This window comes from Marmota monax, unplaced genomic scaffold, assembly GCF_021218885.2.
Source record: "Marmota monax isolate L192 unplaced genomic scaffold, Marmota_monax_Labrador192_F-V1.1 WCK01_AAM20220418_F8-fsc00018, whole genome shotgun sequence".
Classification (NCBI taxonomy): domain Eukaryota; kingdom Metazoa; phylum Chordata; class Mammalia; order Rodentia; family Sciuridae; genus Marmota; species Marmota monax.
The window spans coordinates 21216348-21238345 of record NW_026692201.1 but is presented as its reverse complement, the minus strand read 5'-3'; the positions used below and the strand labels follow the sequence as shown (position 1 = coordinate 21238345).

Below are 21998 nucleotides of genomic sequence, written 5' to 3'. Positions count from 1 at the left end.
ATTGGTTTCCACAGCAACTACACTATTTTGCATTTTCACCAACAGTGTAGAAGGGTACCAATTTCTCCCCATATCCTCATTAACACTTGTTAATAGCCATCCTTAAAGATGTGAGGTAATATCTCATTGGTTTTCATGTGGAGTTCTGTAATGATTGGTAACATTCAGCATTTTTAAATATGCTTGTTGGACATTTGTATATCTTCTTTGGAGGAATGTGTATTCAAAGTTCTAGCTTACTTTCAAAATCATAGTATTAATTTGTTTTTGTTATCGAGCTGTAGAATTTCCTTATATATTTTGAATATTATCCCCTTACCTGATATATGGTTTGCAAATATCTTTTCCCATTCTATATATTGCCTTTACACTTTGTTGGCTGTTTCCCCTGCTGTGTAGAAACTTAGGTTTAATGTATTTCATTTGCCTGATTTGTTTTTGTTGCCTATGCTTTGGCAACAAAATCATTACCTTGATCAATATTGTGAAACTTTTTCTCATTTATTTTTCTAGAAGTCTTACAGTTCCAATCTTATATTTAACCCTTTAATCCATTTTGAGTCGACTTTTGTGTATGGTAGAGGGTCAGGGTCCAATTTTATGCTTTTGCATGTAAATATCTCAACATCATTTGTTGAACTAACTTTTCCCTATTTTGCATCTCTGGCAACTTTTTTGAGAACAGTTCACCATATATGCATGGATTGGTTTCTGCACCTTTAACTGTGTTCCATTGGACTATACATCTGTCTTTATACTATAATTATACTATTTTAATTAGATTTGTCATGTATTTTAAAATCAGACATTCTAATGCTTCCAACTTCATTTTTCTTTCTTATAAAGGCTATGTCTATTTAGGGTCTTTTGTGATTCCACATGAATTTTGTACTAGTTTTTTTTTCCATTTATGTGAATAATGCCATTGAAATTTTGATAGGAATTGCATTCAGTCTGTCTATTGCTTCTAGTAGTACAGTGATTTTAACAAAATTAATTCTTCCAACCTATGACCACCGGCTATTTTTTCACTTGTATCTTCTTCAATTTCTTTCATTAGTATTTTATAGTTTTAAGATACAAGACTTTTACTTTCCTATCAATCTTATTCATAAATATTCTTATTTTTGGTGCAACTATAGATGAAATTGTTCTCATAATTTTCTTTTTGGATAGTTACTTGTTAATATATCAAAATGAGACTGATTTGTATGTTCATTATTGTGTCCTGCAATATTAATGAATTTTCTTATTAGTTCTAGTAATTATTTTTCTCATGAACTCCTGATGGTTTCCATATATATAAATATCATGTAATTTGCAAACAGGGAAAAATTGCTTCTTTCTTTCAGATTTGGATGGCTTTAATTTCTTTTTCTTAGCTAATTGCTCTGGTGAGGACTTTGGTATTTTGTTGAATAAAAGTAGTGAGAGTGAGCATCCTTGCCTTGTTCCTTATCTTAGAAGAAAAGCCTAAGTTTTCACCATTGTGGATGATTAGCTGAGGAATTTTCATATATGACCTTTATGATATTGAGATAGTTTTCTTCTAGTCATAGTTAATTTAAGAGGTTTTTAAATATAAAAGGGTATTGAATTTTGTCAAATGCCTTTTCTGGATCTATTGAGATGTCCATGAATTTTTTTATCCCCAATTCTATTAATGTGGTATACCACATTAATGATTTTCATAGGTAGAACCATTCTTGCTTTACAGGGATAAAGCCTACTGGTAGTAGCATATGATACTTTTAATGTGCTTCTGAGTTGGGTCTGTTCTTATTTCTTACACATATTCTTCATACAGGATTCATTCTTTTACTATTCCCTTTCAATCTAATGGCAGCTACTTCAAGGCATCATGCCCTGGGAGCTTAAGAGAAAGGTTTGGTTTCTGGCAAGGACTTGCCTGCTTCCTAGCTTGTAGACAGCCCCCTCTTGCTGGATGGTTATGTGGCCTTTCCTCAATATACTGAGAGAGAGCTCTGAGTTCCTTCCTCTTCTCAGGGGACACTAATCCCATTATGAGACCATCCCCACCCCATGAGCTCATCTAAACCTAATTACCTCCCAAAGTCCCGACTCTCAAATGCCATCACACAGTGGGGCAGCGGTAACTTAGTAATTCAGCAGATAATTTTGAGGTACAGTGGAGACACAAATGTTCAGTCCATAATACGTGCTGAGTGGTTTGGACTGTATTCTAAAGTCATGGAGAAAGTAATGAGAATTAAAAGCAAAGGAATAATATCAGACTTTTGCATCAGAAAAATATTTATGCATATGATGTTGGAAAATGAATTAGAGTGGGGAAGACTACAGCAGAGAAGCAAATAGGAGATCACTCCTTTGTCTTTTCTCAAATTGAATATGTGAGTCTAAGAAATGTACTATTCTCTTACTATGGCCATTTGTTACACATTTGTACAATTGTAATATAATTGTCTTGGAGTTATTTCAGTTAATAGTAATTAATAAAGAGTCATAAAATTATTTGCATTATTACTTACAGTTTTGATTGAGGAAGAGGTTTTGTTTTCAGGGTCATCAATTTTTAGTGGATATGTTCTATGTTCTCTAATTATTTTAATGGCACATTTTATGATGTTTTTTTCACACAATGTTTATAATTAATTATAAGCCTTTTTCTTGACTTAACAAATCTAATAGAGTTGCTATTTCCATATAACTAGAAGAGAGAAAGCACTTGAAAATAATTACTTTTCTACTATGTGTTTATGTATTCTTAAATGATTAAAGGAAGTAGCTAAATAATAACTATCTGAACTGAAATGAATTATTAAACATGTGGAATCAGATATTTGATCCCATTTTGATGTGTTCATAGTTCTTTATCTCAATTAAATTATATAATTCATTTTAAAATTGTGATATAATTATATTACTTTCTATTCTAAGTAAGATTAAGAATAAAAATAATTGCTAATTGAATGTGGCAAGAACTATGGCAGGGACTTGACATGTACCCCATAATTAATCCCTTTGGTGACGTTAATGATTGTCTATGATCACTTCCATTTTGTCCTGTCAGATGACTTGCCCAGGTCCTCATGACTAGTAAGTGCTGGAGTGCAGATTGGTACCCAGGCTTTCTAACTTGGAGGCTGAGCTCTTAACTATCACCCTGTTCAACACTGAACTATCTCTGTTATGGGTGGAGTAATTGTGAGCCTTCACTCCCCTCAGAAATATATCAAACAGTTTCATACTATTTAATTAGAATTTTATTTATCATTGGGCCATTTGATTCTTTGCAGAGAAACTCAGTTTGGGGCATTTGAATCAGTATCCAACTTAAGCAAAGCTAATATATTAATAATAATATGTTATTCACAGAAGTCAACAAATATTTGTTGATCAACAACAGCAAGCTTTGAAGCAGGTTCTGGGATGCAGAAGGGGTCCCTGCCCTTGTGATATTTTCAGTCTAGTGGAGACAAATAGCATTAAATAAATCATCTTCCTAACCCAATTCTCCTGAGTTTGTCTAGTCCATATTCTGCTAGTCTAATAGTTAAAAATTATAATTGCCACATTGGGTGCAACACATGAATTCCATAGTATCAAATCCTGCCTCTGTTGTGGGATCAAAGAGATTGAAGAGATTTATTGAAGGAAGACTATGCTCAAAAATAATAGTTTGAGATAGTTAAGAAAAGCATTGATTGAAAAGGTTTATAGTAGTTAGACAACATGGTGCAATGGACTAAATTTCTAAATTTTTTTCTTTTTTCTTTCCTTTCTTTTTAATATTTTTTTCAGCCCTGGGAATTGAACCCAGGAAAACTCTACCACTGAAATGCATCCCCAGCCCTTTTAATTTTGAAAATTTTGAAATAGGGTTTCACTAAGTTATCTGGACTGGCCTCAAATTTATGACCCTCCTCCCTTAGCCTCAGCTAGAATTACAGGGGTCCAGATTAGTGGAGTAAACGTGGAATCTAGAATCAAATAGATCTTATAATAGACTCTGGAGCTGTCCCTTACTAAACGTAACCAAGTCAAGCTGCCTCTCAGAACCAGTTTACTAACTGGTAAAATATTGAGAACATCAATGTATTTAACATTTACTGGGTGGCCTCCTCTGTGCTGGTTTAACCTACCTCACAGGGATGTAATTATATATAAATAAAATATTTTATTAAAAGGCCCAGGTACATAATAGTTATTCAAGAAAGTTAGTTCTAGTTCTCTCCCCTCTAGACCCATTTTTCTTTCTTTATTTTATTTTAATCTTTATGTCTGCAAGTATGAGACATGCCCAGAAGTGTCCAGGCTATGGAAAAAAAACTCATTCAGAACACAGTCTTCTTAAACTGAAATGAATAGGTTCTCTCTGTCTATAGACCGATTGACTCTATAAAGTCAAACAAGTCATTCCAGTAAGAAATGTACTTTTCTAGAAGGTAAATCTATTTGGAAAGTTGTACTATGGTACAAGATGAGTTTTTTTTTTAATAAGAAACTCAACTTTTCACATAATTTTACATTTTCTGCCACCTGAGGTCCTGGGAGATCTAGGGCTGATGGAATAGCTCTGCTGTCATCACCATGTGGCCTCCATCTTTGGTCTGAAGTGGCTGCTTCTCTTTACACTAAAAGATCCAGAGGGAGCCTACATCACCTCTGGTCAGTTCTTGCCAGCAAAGATTTGTTCATGTGGTCATGCCTGTGCTTAAAGAAGAAGAAATTCTGTGGTGGGTGATCTTCTGTTCTGCTAAAACTCCTCAAGACTCTATGCCTAAAAGGTGAAAGAGGAAAATGGATGCCAAATTAGGATCAAAAATCTCCATAGTTAAAGTACAAGATTGTCAAAATACACACATGTTTGGAAAAAATCTCTTGGATAAGAAGTTTTGAATATTGATCCTAAGCCAGAGTTCTGGGGCCTGGGCTACCCACAGAAGTGCTTCTGGATGTGAGATACGGAATAAAAGGTAGTCCAAGGGGCTGGGGCTGTAGCTCAGTGGCAGAGCACTTACCTAGCACGTGTGAGACACTGGGTTCAATCCTTAGCACCACATAAAAAATAAATAAACAAATAAAATAAAGGCATGCTGTCCATCTACAACGGCAGGAAAAAAAACTTATAAATATAGTCCAAGAGGAATAAAGTGGACAGATTTGAATATTATGGAAATAATAGCATCATTTAGAGGTTAGATTTGAAGAAGCACAGAAAACAAGAAGGCTCTAAAATAATGTAGATAAGGAATGATGAGGCAATAATGATAGAGATAGTTTTGAGAGGTTTTGTTTCATTTTTCTGGTATGATGGGGATCTAACTAAGGGCCTTTTACATGCTAGGCAAGTGCTCTTCCACTAAACTATGTCACCAACCCTTCAAGAAGTGTTTTAAAAATTAGAATCAAAGAATTTAGGGACATATATCAGGTGGAATACACCGAATGATATTGCAAATGAAATTTTAATAATTATAATCCATAGGACTTTAAAATCTGTATTGATTAGAATACACTGAAATCTGATCACAAAATAGAACCTCAAATATTTAATGACTCAAAATGATAGAAGTTTATTTCTCATCCACATAATGGACCAAGAGCAGGGTTCTGATTGGCAGGTTGCTCTCCATGAAGTACATGATCTTGGCACTCTTGCTCCATCCACTTCAAATTACATTTAACCTGTTATGTTTTAAGCACCACATTTTATTCACTGGCATTTATAGTAATGAAAATAATGCTGTCATTGAGTTTATAATAACTGCAAATTGAAAGGTATGAAGAAAAATGAATACGTAATCATATTATAGAAATATCCATTATGGGGAAAGTGCCCTCATTATATAAGAAATATCTTTTGACCTTTAGACACATTCAGTGGAGAGTTTCAAAAGTTGAAATATTTCTACCCAAATATCACTAGTTTTCTAAAAAAGGTTTAAATTGCTTATGCTGGAATCTTTCCCAGACAGACATGATCAATAAATGACACTCTACCCCACATTTTAAAAGTTATATTCATTTTGTATTCCCAAAGGACAGAAATATTATTAATTTTAGAAATAGTTTCTTTAGGCATGTTAACAATTATATTACCACATGTTTGGAGTGGTACCTTTTAGTTTCCTGGAAAACCCACTTATGTGGAATGGCTGATTGTCCATCAAGGGTATGCAGGTTGGGTGTCATCAGAGAGCTTGGCTCTCAGGTAAATGTGGGCAGTTCCTTATTTTGAAAAGACAAAAGTATAGAGAAGAGCACTTTTCATAGATCACACTGCTAAAACAAGCAGAACTCATTCTCTGGCCAATATTATTCCTACAAGCAGAACTCATTCTCTGGCCAATATTATTCCTATCAGAGGTCTACTGTGACTAGTGCTACAGAATCCAGAAAGAAGAAATTTTCAGTCAGTGAAGGTAGTAATATTTAATGACTCACAGATGGAAGGAGTCAAAGATTAAGGAAGCCATTGAAACTGGTAGTTTTTTTTTTTAAAAAAAAAAAGTTACTGGTGGCACTCAGGGAAACAATTTCAGAAAAGTGTTGAGACTGACTTAAAAAAATAATTGAGGTGGATATGGGCACTTTCCATTACAATTTTATTGCTATTTGAATTTTTATATAGAAAAGTTAAACCTGGTATATATTTCAAAATTACTTCAGGAAAAACTGTTTCCCTTTAGGTAAAAAAAAAAATTAATGGTGAGGAGTATATATTTCTATTACAGAGTCAGTGCATTAGTTACTGCTCATAGAGGGAATTTCTGGAGGCTACATAATTACCAATCTTTCCTAAGGTTCTTAGGAAAGATTGGTAATTATGACACCATTGTAATTGTTCTTATGTCAGGTCAATATACAATGTCTATTCAAAATTAAAACAAGGTTTGTTTAAAGCAGTGTGAGAAACATGTAAATAAGCACCACCCTTCCTTATTTTATCTTACCAAACCCTCCAGAAGTTATCAGGAAATCGCATTTAGATACTATCTGTTGTTTATGTAAATATGAAGGTAAACTTGAGTCAGTTGTATTTATCCCAAATACAACATGAACAATTTTTCTTGCATATCCTATCTTGAACTGTGCATTTAGAAGAGAAAACTGATCCTAAAAAATTCTCATAAAAATCACATGTATTCCTATCATTAATACTTTTATAATATGTAATTTGTTTGAAGTGCCTTCTTCTCAAAGAAATAAATTTGCTTATTCAGTTCTATACTGTATTTTGTTATAGTATTATTTCCAATTCATCGTTTCCATTCATTTGTGTGCTATATTGTGGTAATTTTATTAGCCCCAAATTTAAATTCATTAGAATATTCATGTTCCTTAAAAATGTTAATTTACTTTTTTTATAAAATATTTTTTAGTTGTCAGAATCTTTATTTTACTTATTTATATGTAGTACTGAGGATCGAACCCAGAGCCTCACATATGCGAGGTAAGTGCTCCACCACTGAGCTGCAGCCCCAGCCTGTCAATTTACTTTTTTTTTTTTTACTTTACTGTTATTACCTGAAGCTATCTGCTGTTATAAACCTTTTGTGTTTAAATTTTAAGACATCCAGTTATTTAGCTCTGCAAAATTTTTCCATTTTAAGGCATTACTAGTCACCAACAAAAAATGAAAAAGGAATAGGAGAGCATAAAGAAATAATTTAGCACACAAATAAGGTACATATTTTAAAGTTTTAAAAATAATTAATGAAAATAAATGTGTAGAAAGAAACAATCCATTATTGGGGGTATGTTTTAAACATGACTATTTTCATAGTCTCTCTTAAATAAGATCTTATCCAAAGACAACCCCTCTGTTGCCTTTGGGTGACAAAAGATAGGTAACTCTTAATGCTCATAATAAGATTGGTTATCTTCAGGAAGATCCATGGTGAATTTGTTAACCAGGAGGCTCATTTATTCTGAGAACAAAAACCAGGAGAACCATTACTAGAGGGCTATTTATATTTTAAATATCTTTACTCCTATTTTAAGGGAAGAGAGGCTGCCATCTTCTGTCTGCTTTGTTTATTTCTGCACAAAATGGACCTGTTCAAACTTAGGCTAAGTAATTGTATAAAATGTTGAAGTTCATCATTGTTCTGATTCATTTTAAAACAAGCACATACACATGGTATTTATAATATGTATTCCTCTACTACATGAGAAACCATTGACAGAAACCATCTAATTCCTCTTTTTGAAACAATTTGATCCTGGAGTTCAGAAACAAACATTAATGTTCTTTAGTTTAAAATATTCTAGAACTTTTAAAGCACAGATGTATAATTATAATGTAAAATAATAATTAAAAGCAAACTCTGAGGTTAAGACTATCTGACTAATTAATGTGTGAAAGATTCTGGACTCAGATGTTAATAACAAAATCTGAATTTTGTATTTTAAGGCTAAAACTTCCTAGTTTAATCTCCTATCCTTTTTTGCCCTTTTTAAAATTTCACCATCACCATAAGAAATTCTTTAATGAGGTTAATTCTGTAAATAATAATAGTGAAACGTATATTTCTAGAAAGTGCCTGGGAACCACAAAGTGTGCAGGGGAGCCACCTAGCTTTGTTTGAATAGCAGAATCACAGACCATGCATAATTTGATGAGTATTAGTGCCATCTTGTGGTTTGTTGCAATATTGCAACAAAACTGCACTAGCCTGTGGGTTTATTAGGGATTGTTTGAAGCAACAAATGAAACTTTTTATATTATATATTTATTAAAGGTTAATTCTCATACCAGTGACCTAATAAAATTATTTGAGTTAACTTGAAAGTATATTACAATAAAATGACCTCTAGAAAGTGAAACGTCTTTATTATGAAATACAATAAGGCAGCATTTTCCAAAAAAGATTCAGGGCTTACTGGTTCTAAAAGACAAATCCTAGAAAAATAGTCTTTGGGGTCATAAAAGCCTCATAAATGATGTATTCCACCACCCACCCCACTTCATGGAGAGTCGTAGCACACATTCAACTATTTTAAGACTGGAGATAATATATCTATTTAACTTACTTCCAAATCAATATTTTCCAAATATGAATTTCCCATGCTTTGTCAGAAACACTTGGCCACGGAACTCCTTATTTAAAAAACAAACATAGCTATTAATATCACCAGTAATAACTTGTTGAAAGAATCTTGGTCAAACATGGAAGACAAGACATTATTTACTACAAATATTTTACTAACCCTAACTTCAAAGAACAATGTCTCCTATTATCTATACTAGAATCACAACAAAGCTGAAGGTCTTGAACTATTAGGGACTCTCCATCACTAAGGATACCCCAAGTTAAGATCTTGAAAACAATTATAAATACTTGAAAGTTGGCTATTAAAAATTACTAAAGTTGGTGAAAAGGTGTATACCCCAGTGTTAGAGCACTTGCCTAGCATGCATTAGACTCTGAATTCAATTCCCAGCCCTGAGAGATAGTTACTAAGTTTTGAAAATAGTACCCAGAGACTTAAGTGATGGTTGGCGAAACAAAACAAAACAGGTAAAGTTTGGTGGCTAACCCACGGTGAGCATATACTTGGGTTTGTTTTTATCACTGGCTGAAATTTGCTGACATGTACCATCTCCAAACCAGGCCAACCTATAACCAAAACCACACATCTATAAAAGATTGCACCATCATAATGTGTTTTCAGAGAACCCTGACATTTGTCCTTGAGATCTTGGTGCCCATTGGAGCATCAGCCCAAACTAAACTGTGAGGCCTCCTCTTATCAGCTTTCATTTTTATTTTTTCAAATGGTTAAATAGAAGAAATCCTGGACTTGGAGTCTGATGTCTAGATTTGTCTTCCATTCCTGTCACTTACTTGTTATGAGGTTTAGAGGAATGTCACACTGAATCTCAGATTGCTTTTCACCTGCAATATATACTTTCCCAAACATTTTAGAGTCTTTGTGAGGATTATATTAATCCATTTATTGCTGCTATAACAAAAAATCTGAGTGTAGTTTTTTGATTCATAAACAATAGAAACTTATTCCTCACAATTTTGGAGATCAAGGTGCCAGCAGGTTTAGCATCTGATAAGAGCCCAGCCTCTGCTTCCAAGATGGTGCATTGTCGTTAGGTTCTCCTAAAGGGGATAAACACCATATTCTCTTGGGACATAGTGATGCAAAAAGTGAACTCACCCCCAAGCCCTTTTCTAAGGCTAATCCATTTGTGATGTGGAGTCCTCATGGACTAACCATCTCCTAAAGGCACCGCCTCTTTATACTGTTGCATTGAGAATTTAGTTTCAACATGAATTTTGGAAGGGATATAAACATTCAAACCATAAGAAGGAAGTGTTTGACATCACTCTGTACACTTAATTATTTACTCACTCATTCAACAAATACTTAATGATATTAAGAAGAGTGATATTAGCAACAAGGCAGAACAGAATTTCCCATGCTTTGTCAGAAACACTGATATTAAAAAAAATTCACACTAAAAAATACCTTCATGAGGCTGTAGATTAAAGTGTGGTAGAGGAGAACAGAAATGAGGAAAGATACAGTGAAGACGGTTGGAAAGGCAGTTTCACTCTACCTATATTACCCTTCTTTCCCCCAAGCCCACCTCAGTTCAGCGCCTGGAGAGGTCCCCTTTTGCCAGATGCTCACTTGAGGGGATGAGTAAAGAGAGCTCTGACTTCCCTACAGATCAGGCTCCCTCCAGGACTACTCAACAGAGCTGGTTCTTCAGAAAGGAAAAACAAACATTTCCTTTAGCAATGAAGAAGCGATATAGACTTTCCTAAGCAATCAAAAACTGAGGGAGTTCATTGCCCCTACACCTGCCTTGCCAGAAATGCTAAAGGAAATCCTTCAAACTGACCTGAAAGGATGCTTATTTTTGATGTGAAACATACAAAATTATAAAACTCACTGGAAAAGGTAAGGATATAGCCAAATCCAAAATAATACTCTAATAGTGATGTGTAAACCACTTTCAACTGTAGTATAAAAGTTAAAAGACAAAATATTTTTAAATAACTATATCAAAGGATCTAGAAAACACTGGAAAACAATAAAATGGCAGTAGTAAGTCCTTTTGTATCAAAATTCCTTGAATATAAATGCATGTAAACATCCCATCAAAAGATACAGAATAACCAAATGGATTTACTTCTAAAGAGCCAACTATGTGCTGTGCACAAGAGACCCACTCCATGAAAAATGAAAAATATATTCCATGCAAATGGAAACCAAATAAAGGCAGAGGTAGCTATATATTCACACCAGCAAAACAGACTTTGAGTCAACCTGCAAAAACAGTGAAAGTCATTATATAACAATAAAGGGGTCAATTTAGCAAGAATATATAACAATTGTAAATATATGCACTTCAGCATTAGAGTAGCTAAATGTATAAAGCAAATATTAATAGATCTGAAGGCAGAAATAGTCTCAACAAAATAATAGCTAAGAACTATTTTAATGAGAAATCTGGATTTATTTTTAATGATGTCCATTAGGTTTTAGAACACTTTTCCTAAGCCAGCTTAATTTTCTAACAATAGCAGAGAACTTTATCACTTTACTTTCAACAGTGATCATCCAGACAGAAAATCAATAAGGAAACATCAGACTTAAACTACATCCTGGAAAAAATAGACCTAATATTAATATAGAACACAATTTATCCATTGCTGAAGATGGGTTTTTGAAGTTCCCTACTATTATTTTATTGTAGTCTATCCGGATAATATTGGTCACATATGCAAAATTTCGGTTAGGAGTAATAAATTAAGAAATTTATTGTATAGGATGGTGACTATAGTTAATAACAGTATACTTTATACTTAAACATTACTATTATTCAATTTTAAGTATTTTTCACAAACAAGTCTATAGTTATTTTTAAATATCTATATCAAAGGATCTGCATTAATTAGATTGATATAGCCATTCTCTAATACATACAGAGTTCAAAGCTTCATGTACATATATGGATTCAAATTTTTAATTTGTCAATTTAAAATATAAAAGAAAAAAGGAGATCCTTTCATTTGCAATAACAGATGAACTTGGAGGATCTTATGATAAATAAATTAATCTAAAGACAAATGCTTTGAGACAAATATGATCTCACTTTTATGAGAAATCTAAAATATATTCATAAAAGCAATGAGTAGAATGGAGATTTCCAAGGGCTGAGGTAAGAGGGAAATGGAGAACTGATGGATAAAGGATACAAAGTCCTAAAATTCTACATAGCATAGTGCCTTTAACTACAAATACTGTACTGTATTTTTTCAAAGCAGGTAAGTCTTGCGCTAAGTACTCTTACCACAAATAATAATAACATGAATAGGGAAGGGGAAAACTTTGGAAAATGATGGATATATCTATGGTCTTGATTGTGACAGTTTTATAGGTTCATTGGGTTGTATACAGTAAGTTCGATTTGTACAGGTCAAACATATCTTAATAAAGAGGTTTTATTTTTATTTATATGTTTCTTTTTTAGTTATACATGACAGTGGAGTGTATTTTAACATACTATACATATATGAGTATAATTTCCCATTCTTATGGTTGGGATATGCAGTTATATTGGTCATGTATTCATATAAGAACACGGGAAAGTCATTCTAATTTATTCTACTGACTTTCCTATTTTCATTCCTTCACCCTTCCCTTCATTTCCCTTTGTCCAATGCAATGAATTTCTATTCTTCCTCACCTCCTTATTGTGTGTTGGCATCCACATATCGGAAAGGATGTTTGGCCTTTGGTTTTGGGGAACTAGCTTATTTCACTTAGCATGATAGTCTCCAGTTCCATCCATTTACCAGCAAATGCCATAATTCCATTCTTCTTTACAGCTGAGTAATGTTTCATTGTGTGCACATTTTCTTTACGCATTCATCTGTTGAAGGGCAACTAGTTTGGTTCCTTAGCTATTGTGAACTGAACTGCTACAAACATGTGATCTGCGTCACAATAGCATGCTGATTTTAAGTCCTTTGGGAATATGCTGAAGAGTGGGATAATTGGGTCAAATGGTGGTTCCATTCCTAGTTTTTTGAGGAATCTCCATACTGCTTTCCATAATGGTTTTGCCAATTTGCACTCCCACCAGCAATGTATGAGTGTACCCTTTTTCCCACATCCTCCCCCAACATTTATTATTGCCTGTATTTTTTTATCACTGCCATTCTCACTGGAGTGAGATGAAATCTTAGTGTAGTTTTAATTTGCATTTCTCCAATTGCTGGAGATGTTGAACATTTTTGTCATATATTTGTTGACTGATGCTATTTCTTCTTTTCTAAAGTGTCTGTTCAGTTCCCTTGCCCATTTATTGATTGGATTATTTGTTTTTCTTTTTGGTGTTAAGTTTTTTGAGTTCTAATGAAGTAGTTTTAAAATTGTTAAATATAATTAGTTCATGCTAAAAACGGAGAACAAAGACAAACTTACTGCACCAAAACTGTAGCAAGAAGGCTTGGGCAAGTAAACAGCAAAAAAGAGGGTCAGAAGTCATGCCCAAAATATGAGCAAAGTTGAACACAAAGAACAAGGACCTTGAGCCAGCTTTTTCTGCATTATCCCTAGAATTTTCAAATGGTTCTTACAGAAGCAGGAATCAATCCAAGTATAGCCATCAGATCATCGGGAACACCTGCCTGGGAGCTGTCACGCATGAAGTAGATGGCAAAGTTCCAGGGAGCCCCATCTGGGTACTGTTTGGAGAGGCTTTGCCAAAGCTCCTCTGACTCTGTGTCTCAGCTTTTGTGGCTTACCAAATGGTTTGTAAATATAGTTAGCTTTCCTTCCTTTCTTCCTTTCATTTTTTTCCTCCTTCCTTTCATTTTTTCTTTCAGTTCTCTCTTTTTTCCATCTTTCCTTTTATTTTCCTCCTTTTTTCTAAAATGCAGGTTTAACCACACTCCTCTAATAACTGGCCTGTGTAAGACCCCCTTACCTGTTTTTGTTTTTCTACCTTCATATGAGTTTTCCAACTCCAATTTTCTTTAGCCCATGTAGAAGACCAATCAACATACTTAATACATATTCTTGAATTGAATGTAACCCTCTGGAATATAAACTGTGTGATTGTGTTTTTAATTGCCTATATGATGTTCTATATATAGTACTCCCTATATTTATTGCTTATGGCTTTGCTATTTAGAGATATTGATGATGCTGTCCATTGAACCAACCCATTGTTTCTAACTGCTTCCTAGTATTCTATGTATACATCTACCACATTTTACCTTTCTTCTGCCTTATGATAGACATCCAGGTATCTGCAACTACCAATAGTGCTACTGAATATATCTTTATAAATAGTTCCTGTTGGACCTACACAAAAATTACATGGAATAAAGGCTCACAAATGGAATTGCTGGATCATAAGACATACACATAATTTCATCAGAAATTGCCAGATTGCTTTCCAAAATTACTGAAATATTCTGTCCTTCTGTTAGTGAACACAAGGTTGTCCACCTTCCCATGTCCTCACCAGCACTAGACACTATCTATTGTTTCACTCAGAGATTTTAGCTGTAATCAGAACCCACTCCAGAAAGAAAGGAATGCACTCAAGGAATCTCTGGGAGGGCCAGAAAATTAGGCTACAAGCCTACCATGTTTGTTAACTCTTAGAACAATTGCATTGCCTATAACCACAAAACTTTGGTTACATACAACAAAAAGTATTTATGTTTTGTCCATAAATTGGTGAGTTAGCATGGCAGTTCTGCTTTGGGCTGAGATGGCAGGAGTTGTTCTGCTTCAGACATCTTATATACTCTCCCTGGGACCACTAGCTGGCCAGGTATGTTTTGCTCATAGTGATAGCAGAAGCACAAGCGAAGGCCCAGCCATTTCACAGGCCCATTCCATAACCCTGTTTGCTAAAATCAGGATGTGGTTTATTAAATTTATAGGTCAAAACAAGTTTCATCATCAAGGGCAAAGTCTGTCCATAGTAGGAGGGATTGCAAAGATATTGGACACTGAGAGAAGTAAAGAACTGTGACTGACAATGGAATCTAGCTCAGCTAGGTATCCTGGAACAACAAACAGAAATCTACCAAACTGCTCTTCAGCATATCAAGGAGGGAAATTGCATGGATGCTTGTCAAAAATAGCAAAGACTATTGGAGCTGCGTGGGGTGGTACATACCTGTAATTCCAACAGCTCCATGGGTTAAGGTAGGAGGATCACAATTTCAAAGCCAATCTCAGTAATTTAGCTGAGACTAAAAAATAAAAAATAGAAAAGACTGAGGATGTGGCTCCCATGAGTTTAATTTCTGGTACCAAATATATATATTGGAATAGAGACAAGACTATTACATAGAGAAAGAGTGAACTCAATTATACTGAAACAAAAGAAGGAGAAATTTTAAGCCCTGGGTGAATATATATATATATATATATATATATATATATGCATATATATATATATATATATATGCATGTATTATGTATTTTGATCAATTTCACTCTCCCAGTACACCCCCCTCCTTCCCCCTTTCTCTCTCCCTGATCTCGCCCTTCTACTTTCATGATATCCCTTTATTTCCTGTTTCTTTTCCTTCTAGCTTCCACATGAGAAAAAAACATAATCCTTGACTTTCTGAGACTGACTTATTTTTAATATAATGCTCTCAAGTTTCATCCATTTTCCTGCAAATTATATAATTTTGTTTTTTTATGGCTTAATAAAACTCTATTGTATATATTCACCACATTTTCTTCATGCATTCATCTGTTGATGGGTATCTAGGCTGATTTCATAACATAGTTACTGTGAATTGTGCTGCAAAAAAGAATGGATATGCATGTATCTCTGGAGTATGCTGACTTTAATTCTTTTGGATGAATACCAAGGAAAGATATAGTTGGATCTTTTTGTAGTTCTATTTTTAGCTTTTTGGGGAACCTCCATTCTGATTTCCATACTAGCTCTACTAATTTACATCCCAGCAGTGTGGAATTCCAACAGTTCTTTTACCCTAAAACCTTGCCAGCATTTATTATCTGCATTCTTGATGATTTCCATTCTACCTAGAGTGAGATGGAACCTCAGTGTAGTTTTGAATCACATTTTCCTGATGGCTGAAGATGTTGACCATTTTCACTTCTTCTTTTGAGAAGTGGTCTGTTCATTTCATTTGCCCATTTATTGATTGAGTGATTTGGTGGAAAGTTTTTTGTATATTCTGGATATTAATCTTCTGTCAGGAGAGTAACTATCTCTTCACTCATTTCCTTTACTGTTCAGAAACTTTTAAATTTAATACTATCTTATTTATTGATTCTTTTTCTCTATTTCCTGAGTTATAGGGGTCCTATTCAGAAAGTCTTTGCCTGCCCCTGGGTGTTGAAGAGTTTCCTACTTTTTCTTCTAACATTTGGGAAGTTTTTGGTCTTATACTGAGGTCTTTCACCCATTTTGAGTTGACTTTTACACATGGTGAGAGATAAGGATGTAGTTTCATTCTTCTGCATATGGATATCCAGTTTTCCCAGCACCATTTGCTGAAGAAGCTGTCTTTTTTCCTATGTATGTTATTGGCACCTTTGTCAAGAATCAACATAGCTTTGTGGGTTTGTCTCTGTGTCTTCTATTCTTTTCTGTTGGTCTATGTGTTTGTTTTTATACCATGCTTAAAGAAAAGGTTTTAACTGTACACAATCCTCCTCCTCCCCTCTCTCTCTCTCTTTATTTTATGGCTGTGATTTTAAATTTTTGCTTATTCATAAAATATTTCCCCCATCTCTATTAGCTTTGTTGATTTAAAATTCACATTTAGCCATTAGGGTTGTCAAGAGTACATCTTTGCATATGGCACAAGATGGATAAGGATCTGGCTTCAACTTTTTCATATGATGAGTCGGATATCCCAGTAAAATCTAGTTAACAGTTCATCTTTTCTCCATTTATTTTTATGTTGTAACCATCATCAAATAGAATATTTCCATTAGTCTATTTCTGAGATTTCTGATCTAGTCCAGTCAATAGTTTGTTTTTGCCCTCATACCATGTTGTTTCTACTCCTGAGTTCATTTCATTTTTGCTGCCATCTGTCAGCTACCAGTAAGCCCTACGTATCTCTCTTGGAACCCTTTGTCCCTGTTCCAAAGTGCTCTAGAAAGAAAAACTTACAAAAATTTTTGTAACTTCTTCTCAAATTTCAAAACTGTTCTTCTTCATCTCGTAAGAACTGTCATTTTTTACTGCAGTCTCTCTGGCTTCCTCTTGCCACCTACTACTCTTATATGCTTTATTCTGAAAATTCAATAACCACACTCATTAAAATGTTGCCGAAGCAGAGTAAACAACAAGAAAAGGGCAAGAGATTTAGCTCATATTCTTTGGGACATCTACTTAAGACACCCAAGTCTTTTTCCTTATCCTCAGGTATCACCCTGCAACATAGCATTTTGGTCAAGGGTTTCATCCTCTGTGCTAGAGAGGTTTGGAAGCTTTAGAATTCATTTCTGAAATTGATACTGGTCTGGGAAATCAGGATTGGTTCCTCATTCCCTAAACACCCAAGAAACACCTAGGCAAACCTAGAAAGCAAGTTTCCTTTAAGAGAGAGACAGAGTTATACTTCTCCAGAGAAATGGGGATCCAGAGCTGGGTATCCTCAGGAGTGGGGTGTCTTGCCTTTTTATAAATCCCGGTTTTCTCTCCCTCTCCACCTACTTACATGCCTAAGGGCAGGAAAAGAGAAGGGTGATCATTAGCAATTCCTTGTGTTGGGAGGAGCAGTTCCCTGGGTTGCCTGAAGGTGTTAGCAACCCATTTCCTTTTCTTTGATAATTTACCAATTAGCTCTCATATTTCTGACCCCGATTGATTATTTACTTTCTATGCTGACCATCTGTCCTTCAGAAACACTGGAGATGTTGAGCATGAAAATTTTTGAGTAGTTTTACTGCCTCTGCAAACTTAAAAATAGAGATTCCCAAATTTTCTTTTATTTTCACCAAGCAATTTTTTAGACTACCTTTCTGCCCCATGCATCATTAAATCATTCTTTCATTTATTTGTTCACCAAACATTTATTAAGGACTTACAATAGTTTTAATTAATTAATGTGTTTGTTTTTTGGTACCGGGGGCTTGAACCCAGGGGCACTTAACCACTGAGCCACATTGCCAGCCCCCCCCCTTTTTTTTTAAGATAGGGTCTCACTGAGTTGCTTAGGGTCTTGCTAAGTTGCTGAGGCTGACTTTAACTTGCCATCTCCTGCCTCAATCTCCTGAGCCACCGTGCCTGGCACAATATTTCTGATTCTATACCAAGTGCTAGACATGTGTAATAGTGATCCAGTGGAGCTCTAATTTCATGGAGATTTTGATATCTTAGCTGGCTTAGAAGGTACTGGCAATTACACAGATCATTTGGGGGAGGGGGCTACTGGGAATTAACCCAGGGGTGCTTTACCATTGAGCTATACCCCTAGCCCTTTTTTTTTTTCATTTTAAGGCAGTGTCTTACTAAGTTGCTTAGGGCTTTACTAAATAGCTGAGGCTGATCTTGAACTTGTGATCCTCCTGTCTTAGTCTCTGGAGTCATTAGGATTATAGGTGTGTACCATCACCCTGACTTTACATAGATAATTTTTAAAACCAGTGACATTAACATGATCTAGTGCATGACTAAGAAAATTCAAATGGGTTCTTGAATTTTAGTCTCCTTCAGAATATGAACTGTAACAGCTCTATCTCCCAGGATCCTCACCCATATCTGAGAACCAGTAAGCTGAAAATACCCATGTTAGCCATCTAACCATTAAACATTTAATTGTTAAGCATTTAGTCATTAAAACATTTCAGTTGTATTGAACTGCCAAAGAAATATTCTAATAGTTCTCATGTATAAGCCTGCATTTACATTTATAAATATTTTTAAGGTTGTACTTTTATAATAAAATCAAACTGAAAATGGAGTTGTCACAATGGAAAAGTGGGTTTTGTTATTTTATTATACTTGGGTCTAGTTATTATATTGGGGGCAGGGGGATATGAAGAGTTTTGAGAGTAATCCCAAATAATTAAGAAAAGGCAAACCAGATAAGGCAAACTTATATTTAGCATAGGTGTTTGTGTGTCATTGAGGTGAGTAAAGGATAGAGGAGGGATATAGAGGGTAGATTTAAGGATCTCAGTTTCAGAACTGTAATGTCTAACACTTACTTGAGGTTTTATAGTTTTCAGAGCCCCATTCATGTCTGTTTCAGTCATCTTTTTCACTGCTGTAACAAAAAAAACACCTGACAAGAACAATTTTAGAAGAGGAAAATTTTATTTGGGACCTCAAGGTTTCAGGGGTCTCAGTCCATAGTCAGCACACTCCATTTCTTGGGGCTCAAGGTGAGGCAGAACATCATGGGGCTGTGGTAGAGGGAAGTGGCTCACATGATGGTCAGAAAGGAGAGAGACTCCACTCACCAGATCCAAAATATGTACCCCTAAATGCACGCCCCCAATGCCCACCTCCTCTAGCCATACCCTATGTGCCTTCAGTTACCATTCACTTAATCCCCATCAGGGGATTAATTCACTATTTGGGTTAAGGCTTTCATAACCCAATCATCTCTCCTCTAAACCTTCTTGCATTGTCTCACACATAAGGTTTAGAGGGATACCTCACATCCAAACCATTACAGTATCTTTTATTGAATCATATAGACCACAGTTATCAAGTGAGGTTTCAACCTAGACAGAACAGTAAGAGTTACATCAAACTTATCCTAAGGAAGTAGGGCCTTATAGAAAGAGTTTATTTCCTAACAATGGAGACTGTCATATACTGGATCATTTTTCTTTGATGATGTCACTGATTCAGTTCTGTAAGAATCCTTAATAACTGTATAAATTCCACCAGTAAAGATGGACCTCATTTGTCAACCTCATGTCCAAATAAGAAATAGTATTTTATATTGGTGTGTGTATGTATGTAAAGGCCTTTCTCTCCTGCACAGGTGGTATAAAATGCAGCCATTAGAGTCAAATAGCCCTGTGTGGAATCCTGACTCCATATCTTGTTAGCTGTGTGTCCATGAACAACTTGACAGCTCTGATTTTCTTCATCATATAAGCAGCAAAGAAGGGGTTAAGCACAATATGAAGTATCCAGTTTGTTTAATTAGTATTTGTCCTTCTTCCCTCATACTACATTTCTCTAAGATCAACATTCTTTTCTCATATTCTAAAATTGAAACTTCTAAGCAAGAAAGAATATGAAGTCAAGGATGAAATGAAGCTCAATTTGATACTCACCTTTTCCTAAGCCCCTAATTTTGGTAATATGCATTAGTCTTTAAAACTAGTTAAATAAGCCAATCTCATTGTTCATGCTTTTTATAGGTGATTGGATGATATCAAGAGAAATGTCAGATTAATCTCTGATTTATAATTGGGCTTCAATTTATATCTCCTCCATGTAATCGACTGTTTTTGGAAAAAAATAACAGGACAGGATTATACAATATGAGAAGATAATAATAATAATTTTCTGTCACTTCCATATGCAAGAAAACATTCAGGAAAAACACAACCCTTATTTTCTTCCTTCAAACTCTTTCTGATGCTTTAACAAACAGTTATCTTGTTTCCTTAGAAAGGCATGATTAACATGGGTCACTCTGTATCTCTTTAATAGGGACAAGTGATCCATACGTGAAGTTTAAAATTGGAAGAAAAGAAGTTTTTAGAAGTAAAATAATACACAAGAACCTCAATCCTGTGTGGGAGGAAAAGGCTTGCATTCTTATTGATCATCTTAGGGAGCCATTGTATATAAAGGTAAGCCATTTGTTTTTCCCTAACAGAATCTGACACAAAATCCTGTTGAATGGTTTTTTTAGCATCTCTCTCTCTCTCTCTCTCTCTCTCTCTCTCTCTCTCTCTCTCTCTCTCTCTCATGAGATTTTCCACACAGGATGTACTCTGCTGTTCACAAGTCTAATCTGTTTATAATGTGATGAAATGAGATACAAGGTAGAGGAAGCTGGCAAAGGCATTTTTCTTCAGGACAGTTGTATTGCAGTTATTTGGGAGGATCAGGAAGTATGTCTCCTGCTTTGCGTTGTCTCCTTATTCAGTGCACTCTGGGAGATCTGAAAACAAGTCTCCATGTAACCTAGTGAGATGAAGAGCTTTCGCAGAACCTAGGCTTTCTGTTTAAGAACTGTGCTATTTAAGCTTTTCCTATAAAAAGCTGCCAGTTGAAAGGTGTGTGGCCTCCTCTTCTCACCTGAATGTGTACTTGTCCACTGATATGAAAACTCACCAAAAAGACGAAGACATGTGACAACATGTCATGTTTTCTGCCTTTTTCAAGACTCCCCTTCAACCAGATGTGAATATTTTTTCCACTAATTTGCATAAAAATGACAGCCCTGTGCTGTCAGTGAATTAGCAGACCATCAGATCAGTGCTGAGTCCAGAAGTACTGGCAGAGCTGTACTTCAGATCCCCAGCGTTTGAGGTGATGTGGTTCACGGTTCCAGCTAGGACAACTTTTGGAAATATGTGTTGAGGATGTCACATGTTTGCTCTAACCAAAACCTTGTGCTGCTGTCACCTGTCAATCCCAAAGCCATATCCCATCTGCTCTGGCCTGGCTACTGCAGCTTTACCAGCATGGTCATGTCCAATGATCATCATAATGAGCAATTCCTGGGCTTCCTTTGGCGAGCAAAGATAACACTGAAGATTACAAAAAATTTAAGGAGGTTGCTTGGTTCTTAGGAAATTCAAATCCTGGAATGATATCCAAAAGATCTGTGCTTTTCAGCAAATAAGAGTTGTCAAGGGCAAAATGAGAAACCATTGTTTTATCCAGCTCAGGGACCATGCATCACCTCTAATGAGGATTCTGGTACAACAAGGCCTTCAGAATCATTCCTGTAATTACACTGCTTAATGTAAGTAAACATTTAGAGCTTGTTCCTGGTGGCCATGTGGAACTGTTTCTGCCTTGGAATGAAAGTGCTTTCCAG

The 21998-nt window shown here is 35.1% G+C and overlaps 1 protein-coding gene across 1 annotated transcript in view; it reads left to right on the top strand.

Annotated features, from left to right (window-relative positions):
- Positions 1-21998, top strand: part of Mctp1 (multiple C2 and transmembrane domain containing 1) — a 526481-nt gene that overhangs the window by 273168 nt on the left and 231315 nt on the right. The window contains exon 3 of the mRNA XM_058573996.1: positions 20657-20799. Within this exon, the coding sequence (XP_058429979.1) occupies positions 20657-20799 (143 nt within the window). The remainder of the gene's footprint in view (positions 1-20656; positions 20800-21998) is intronic.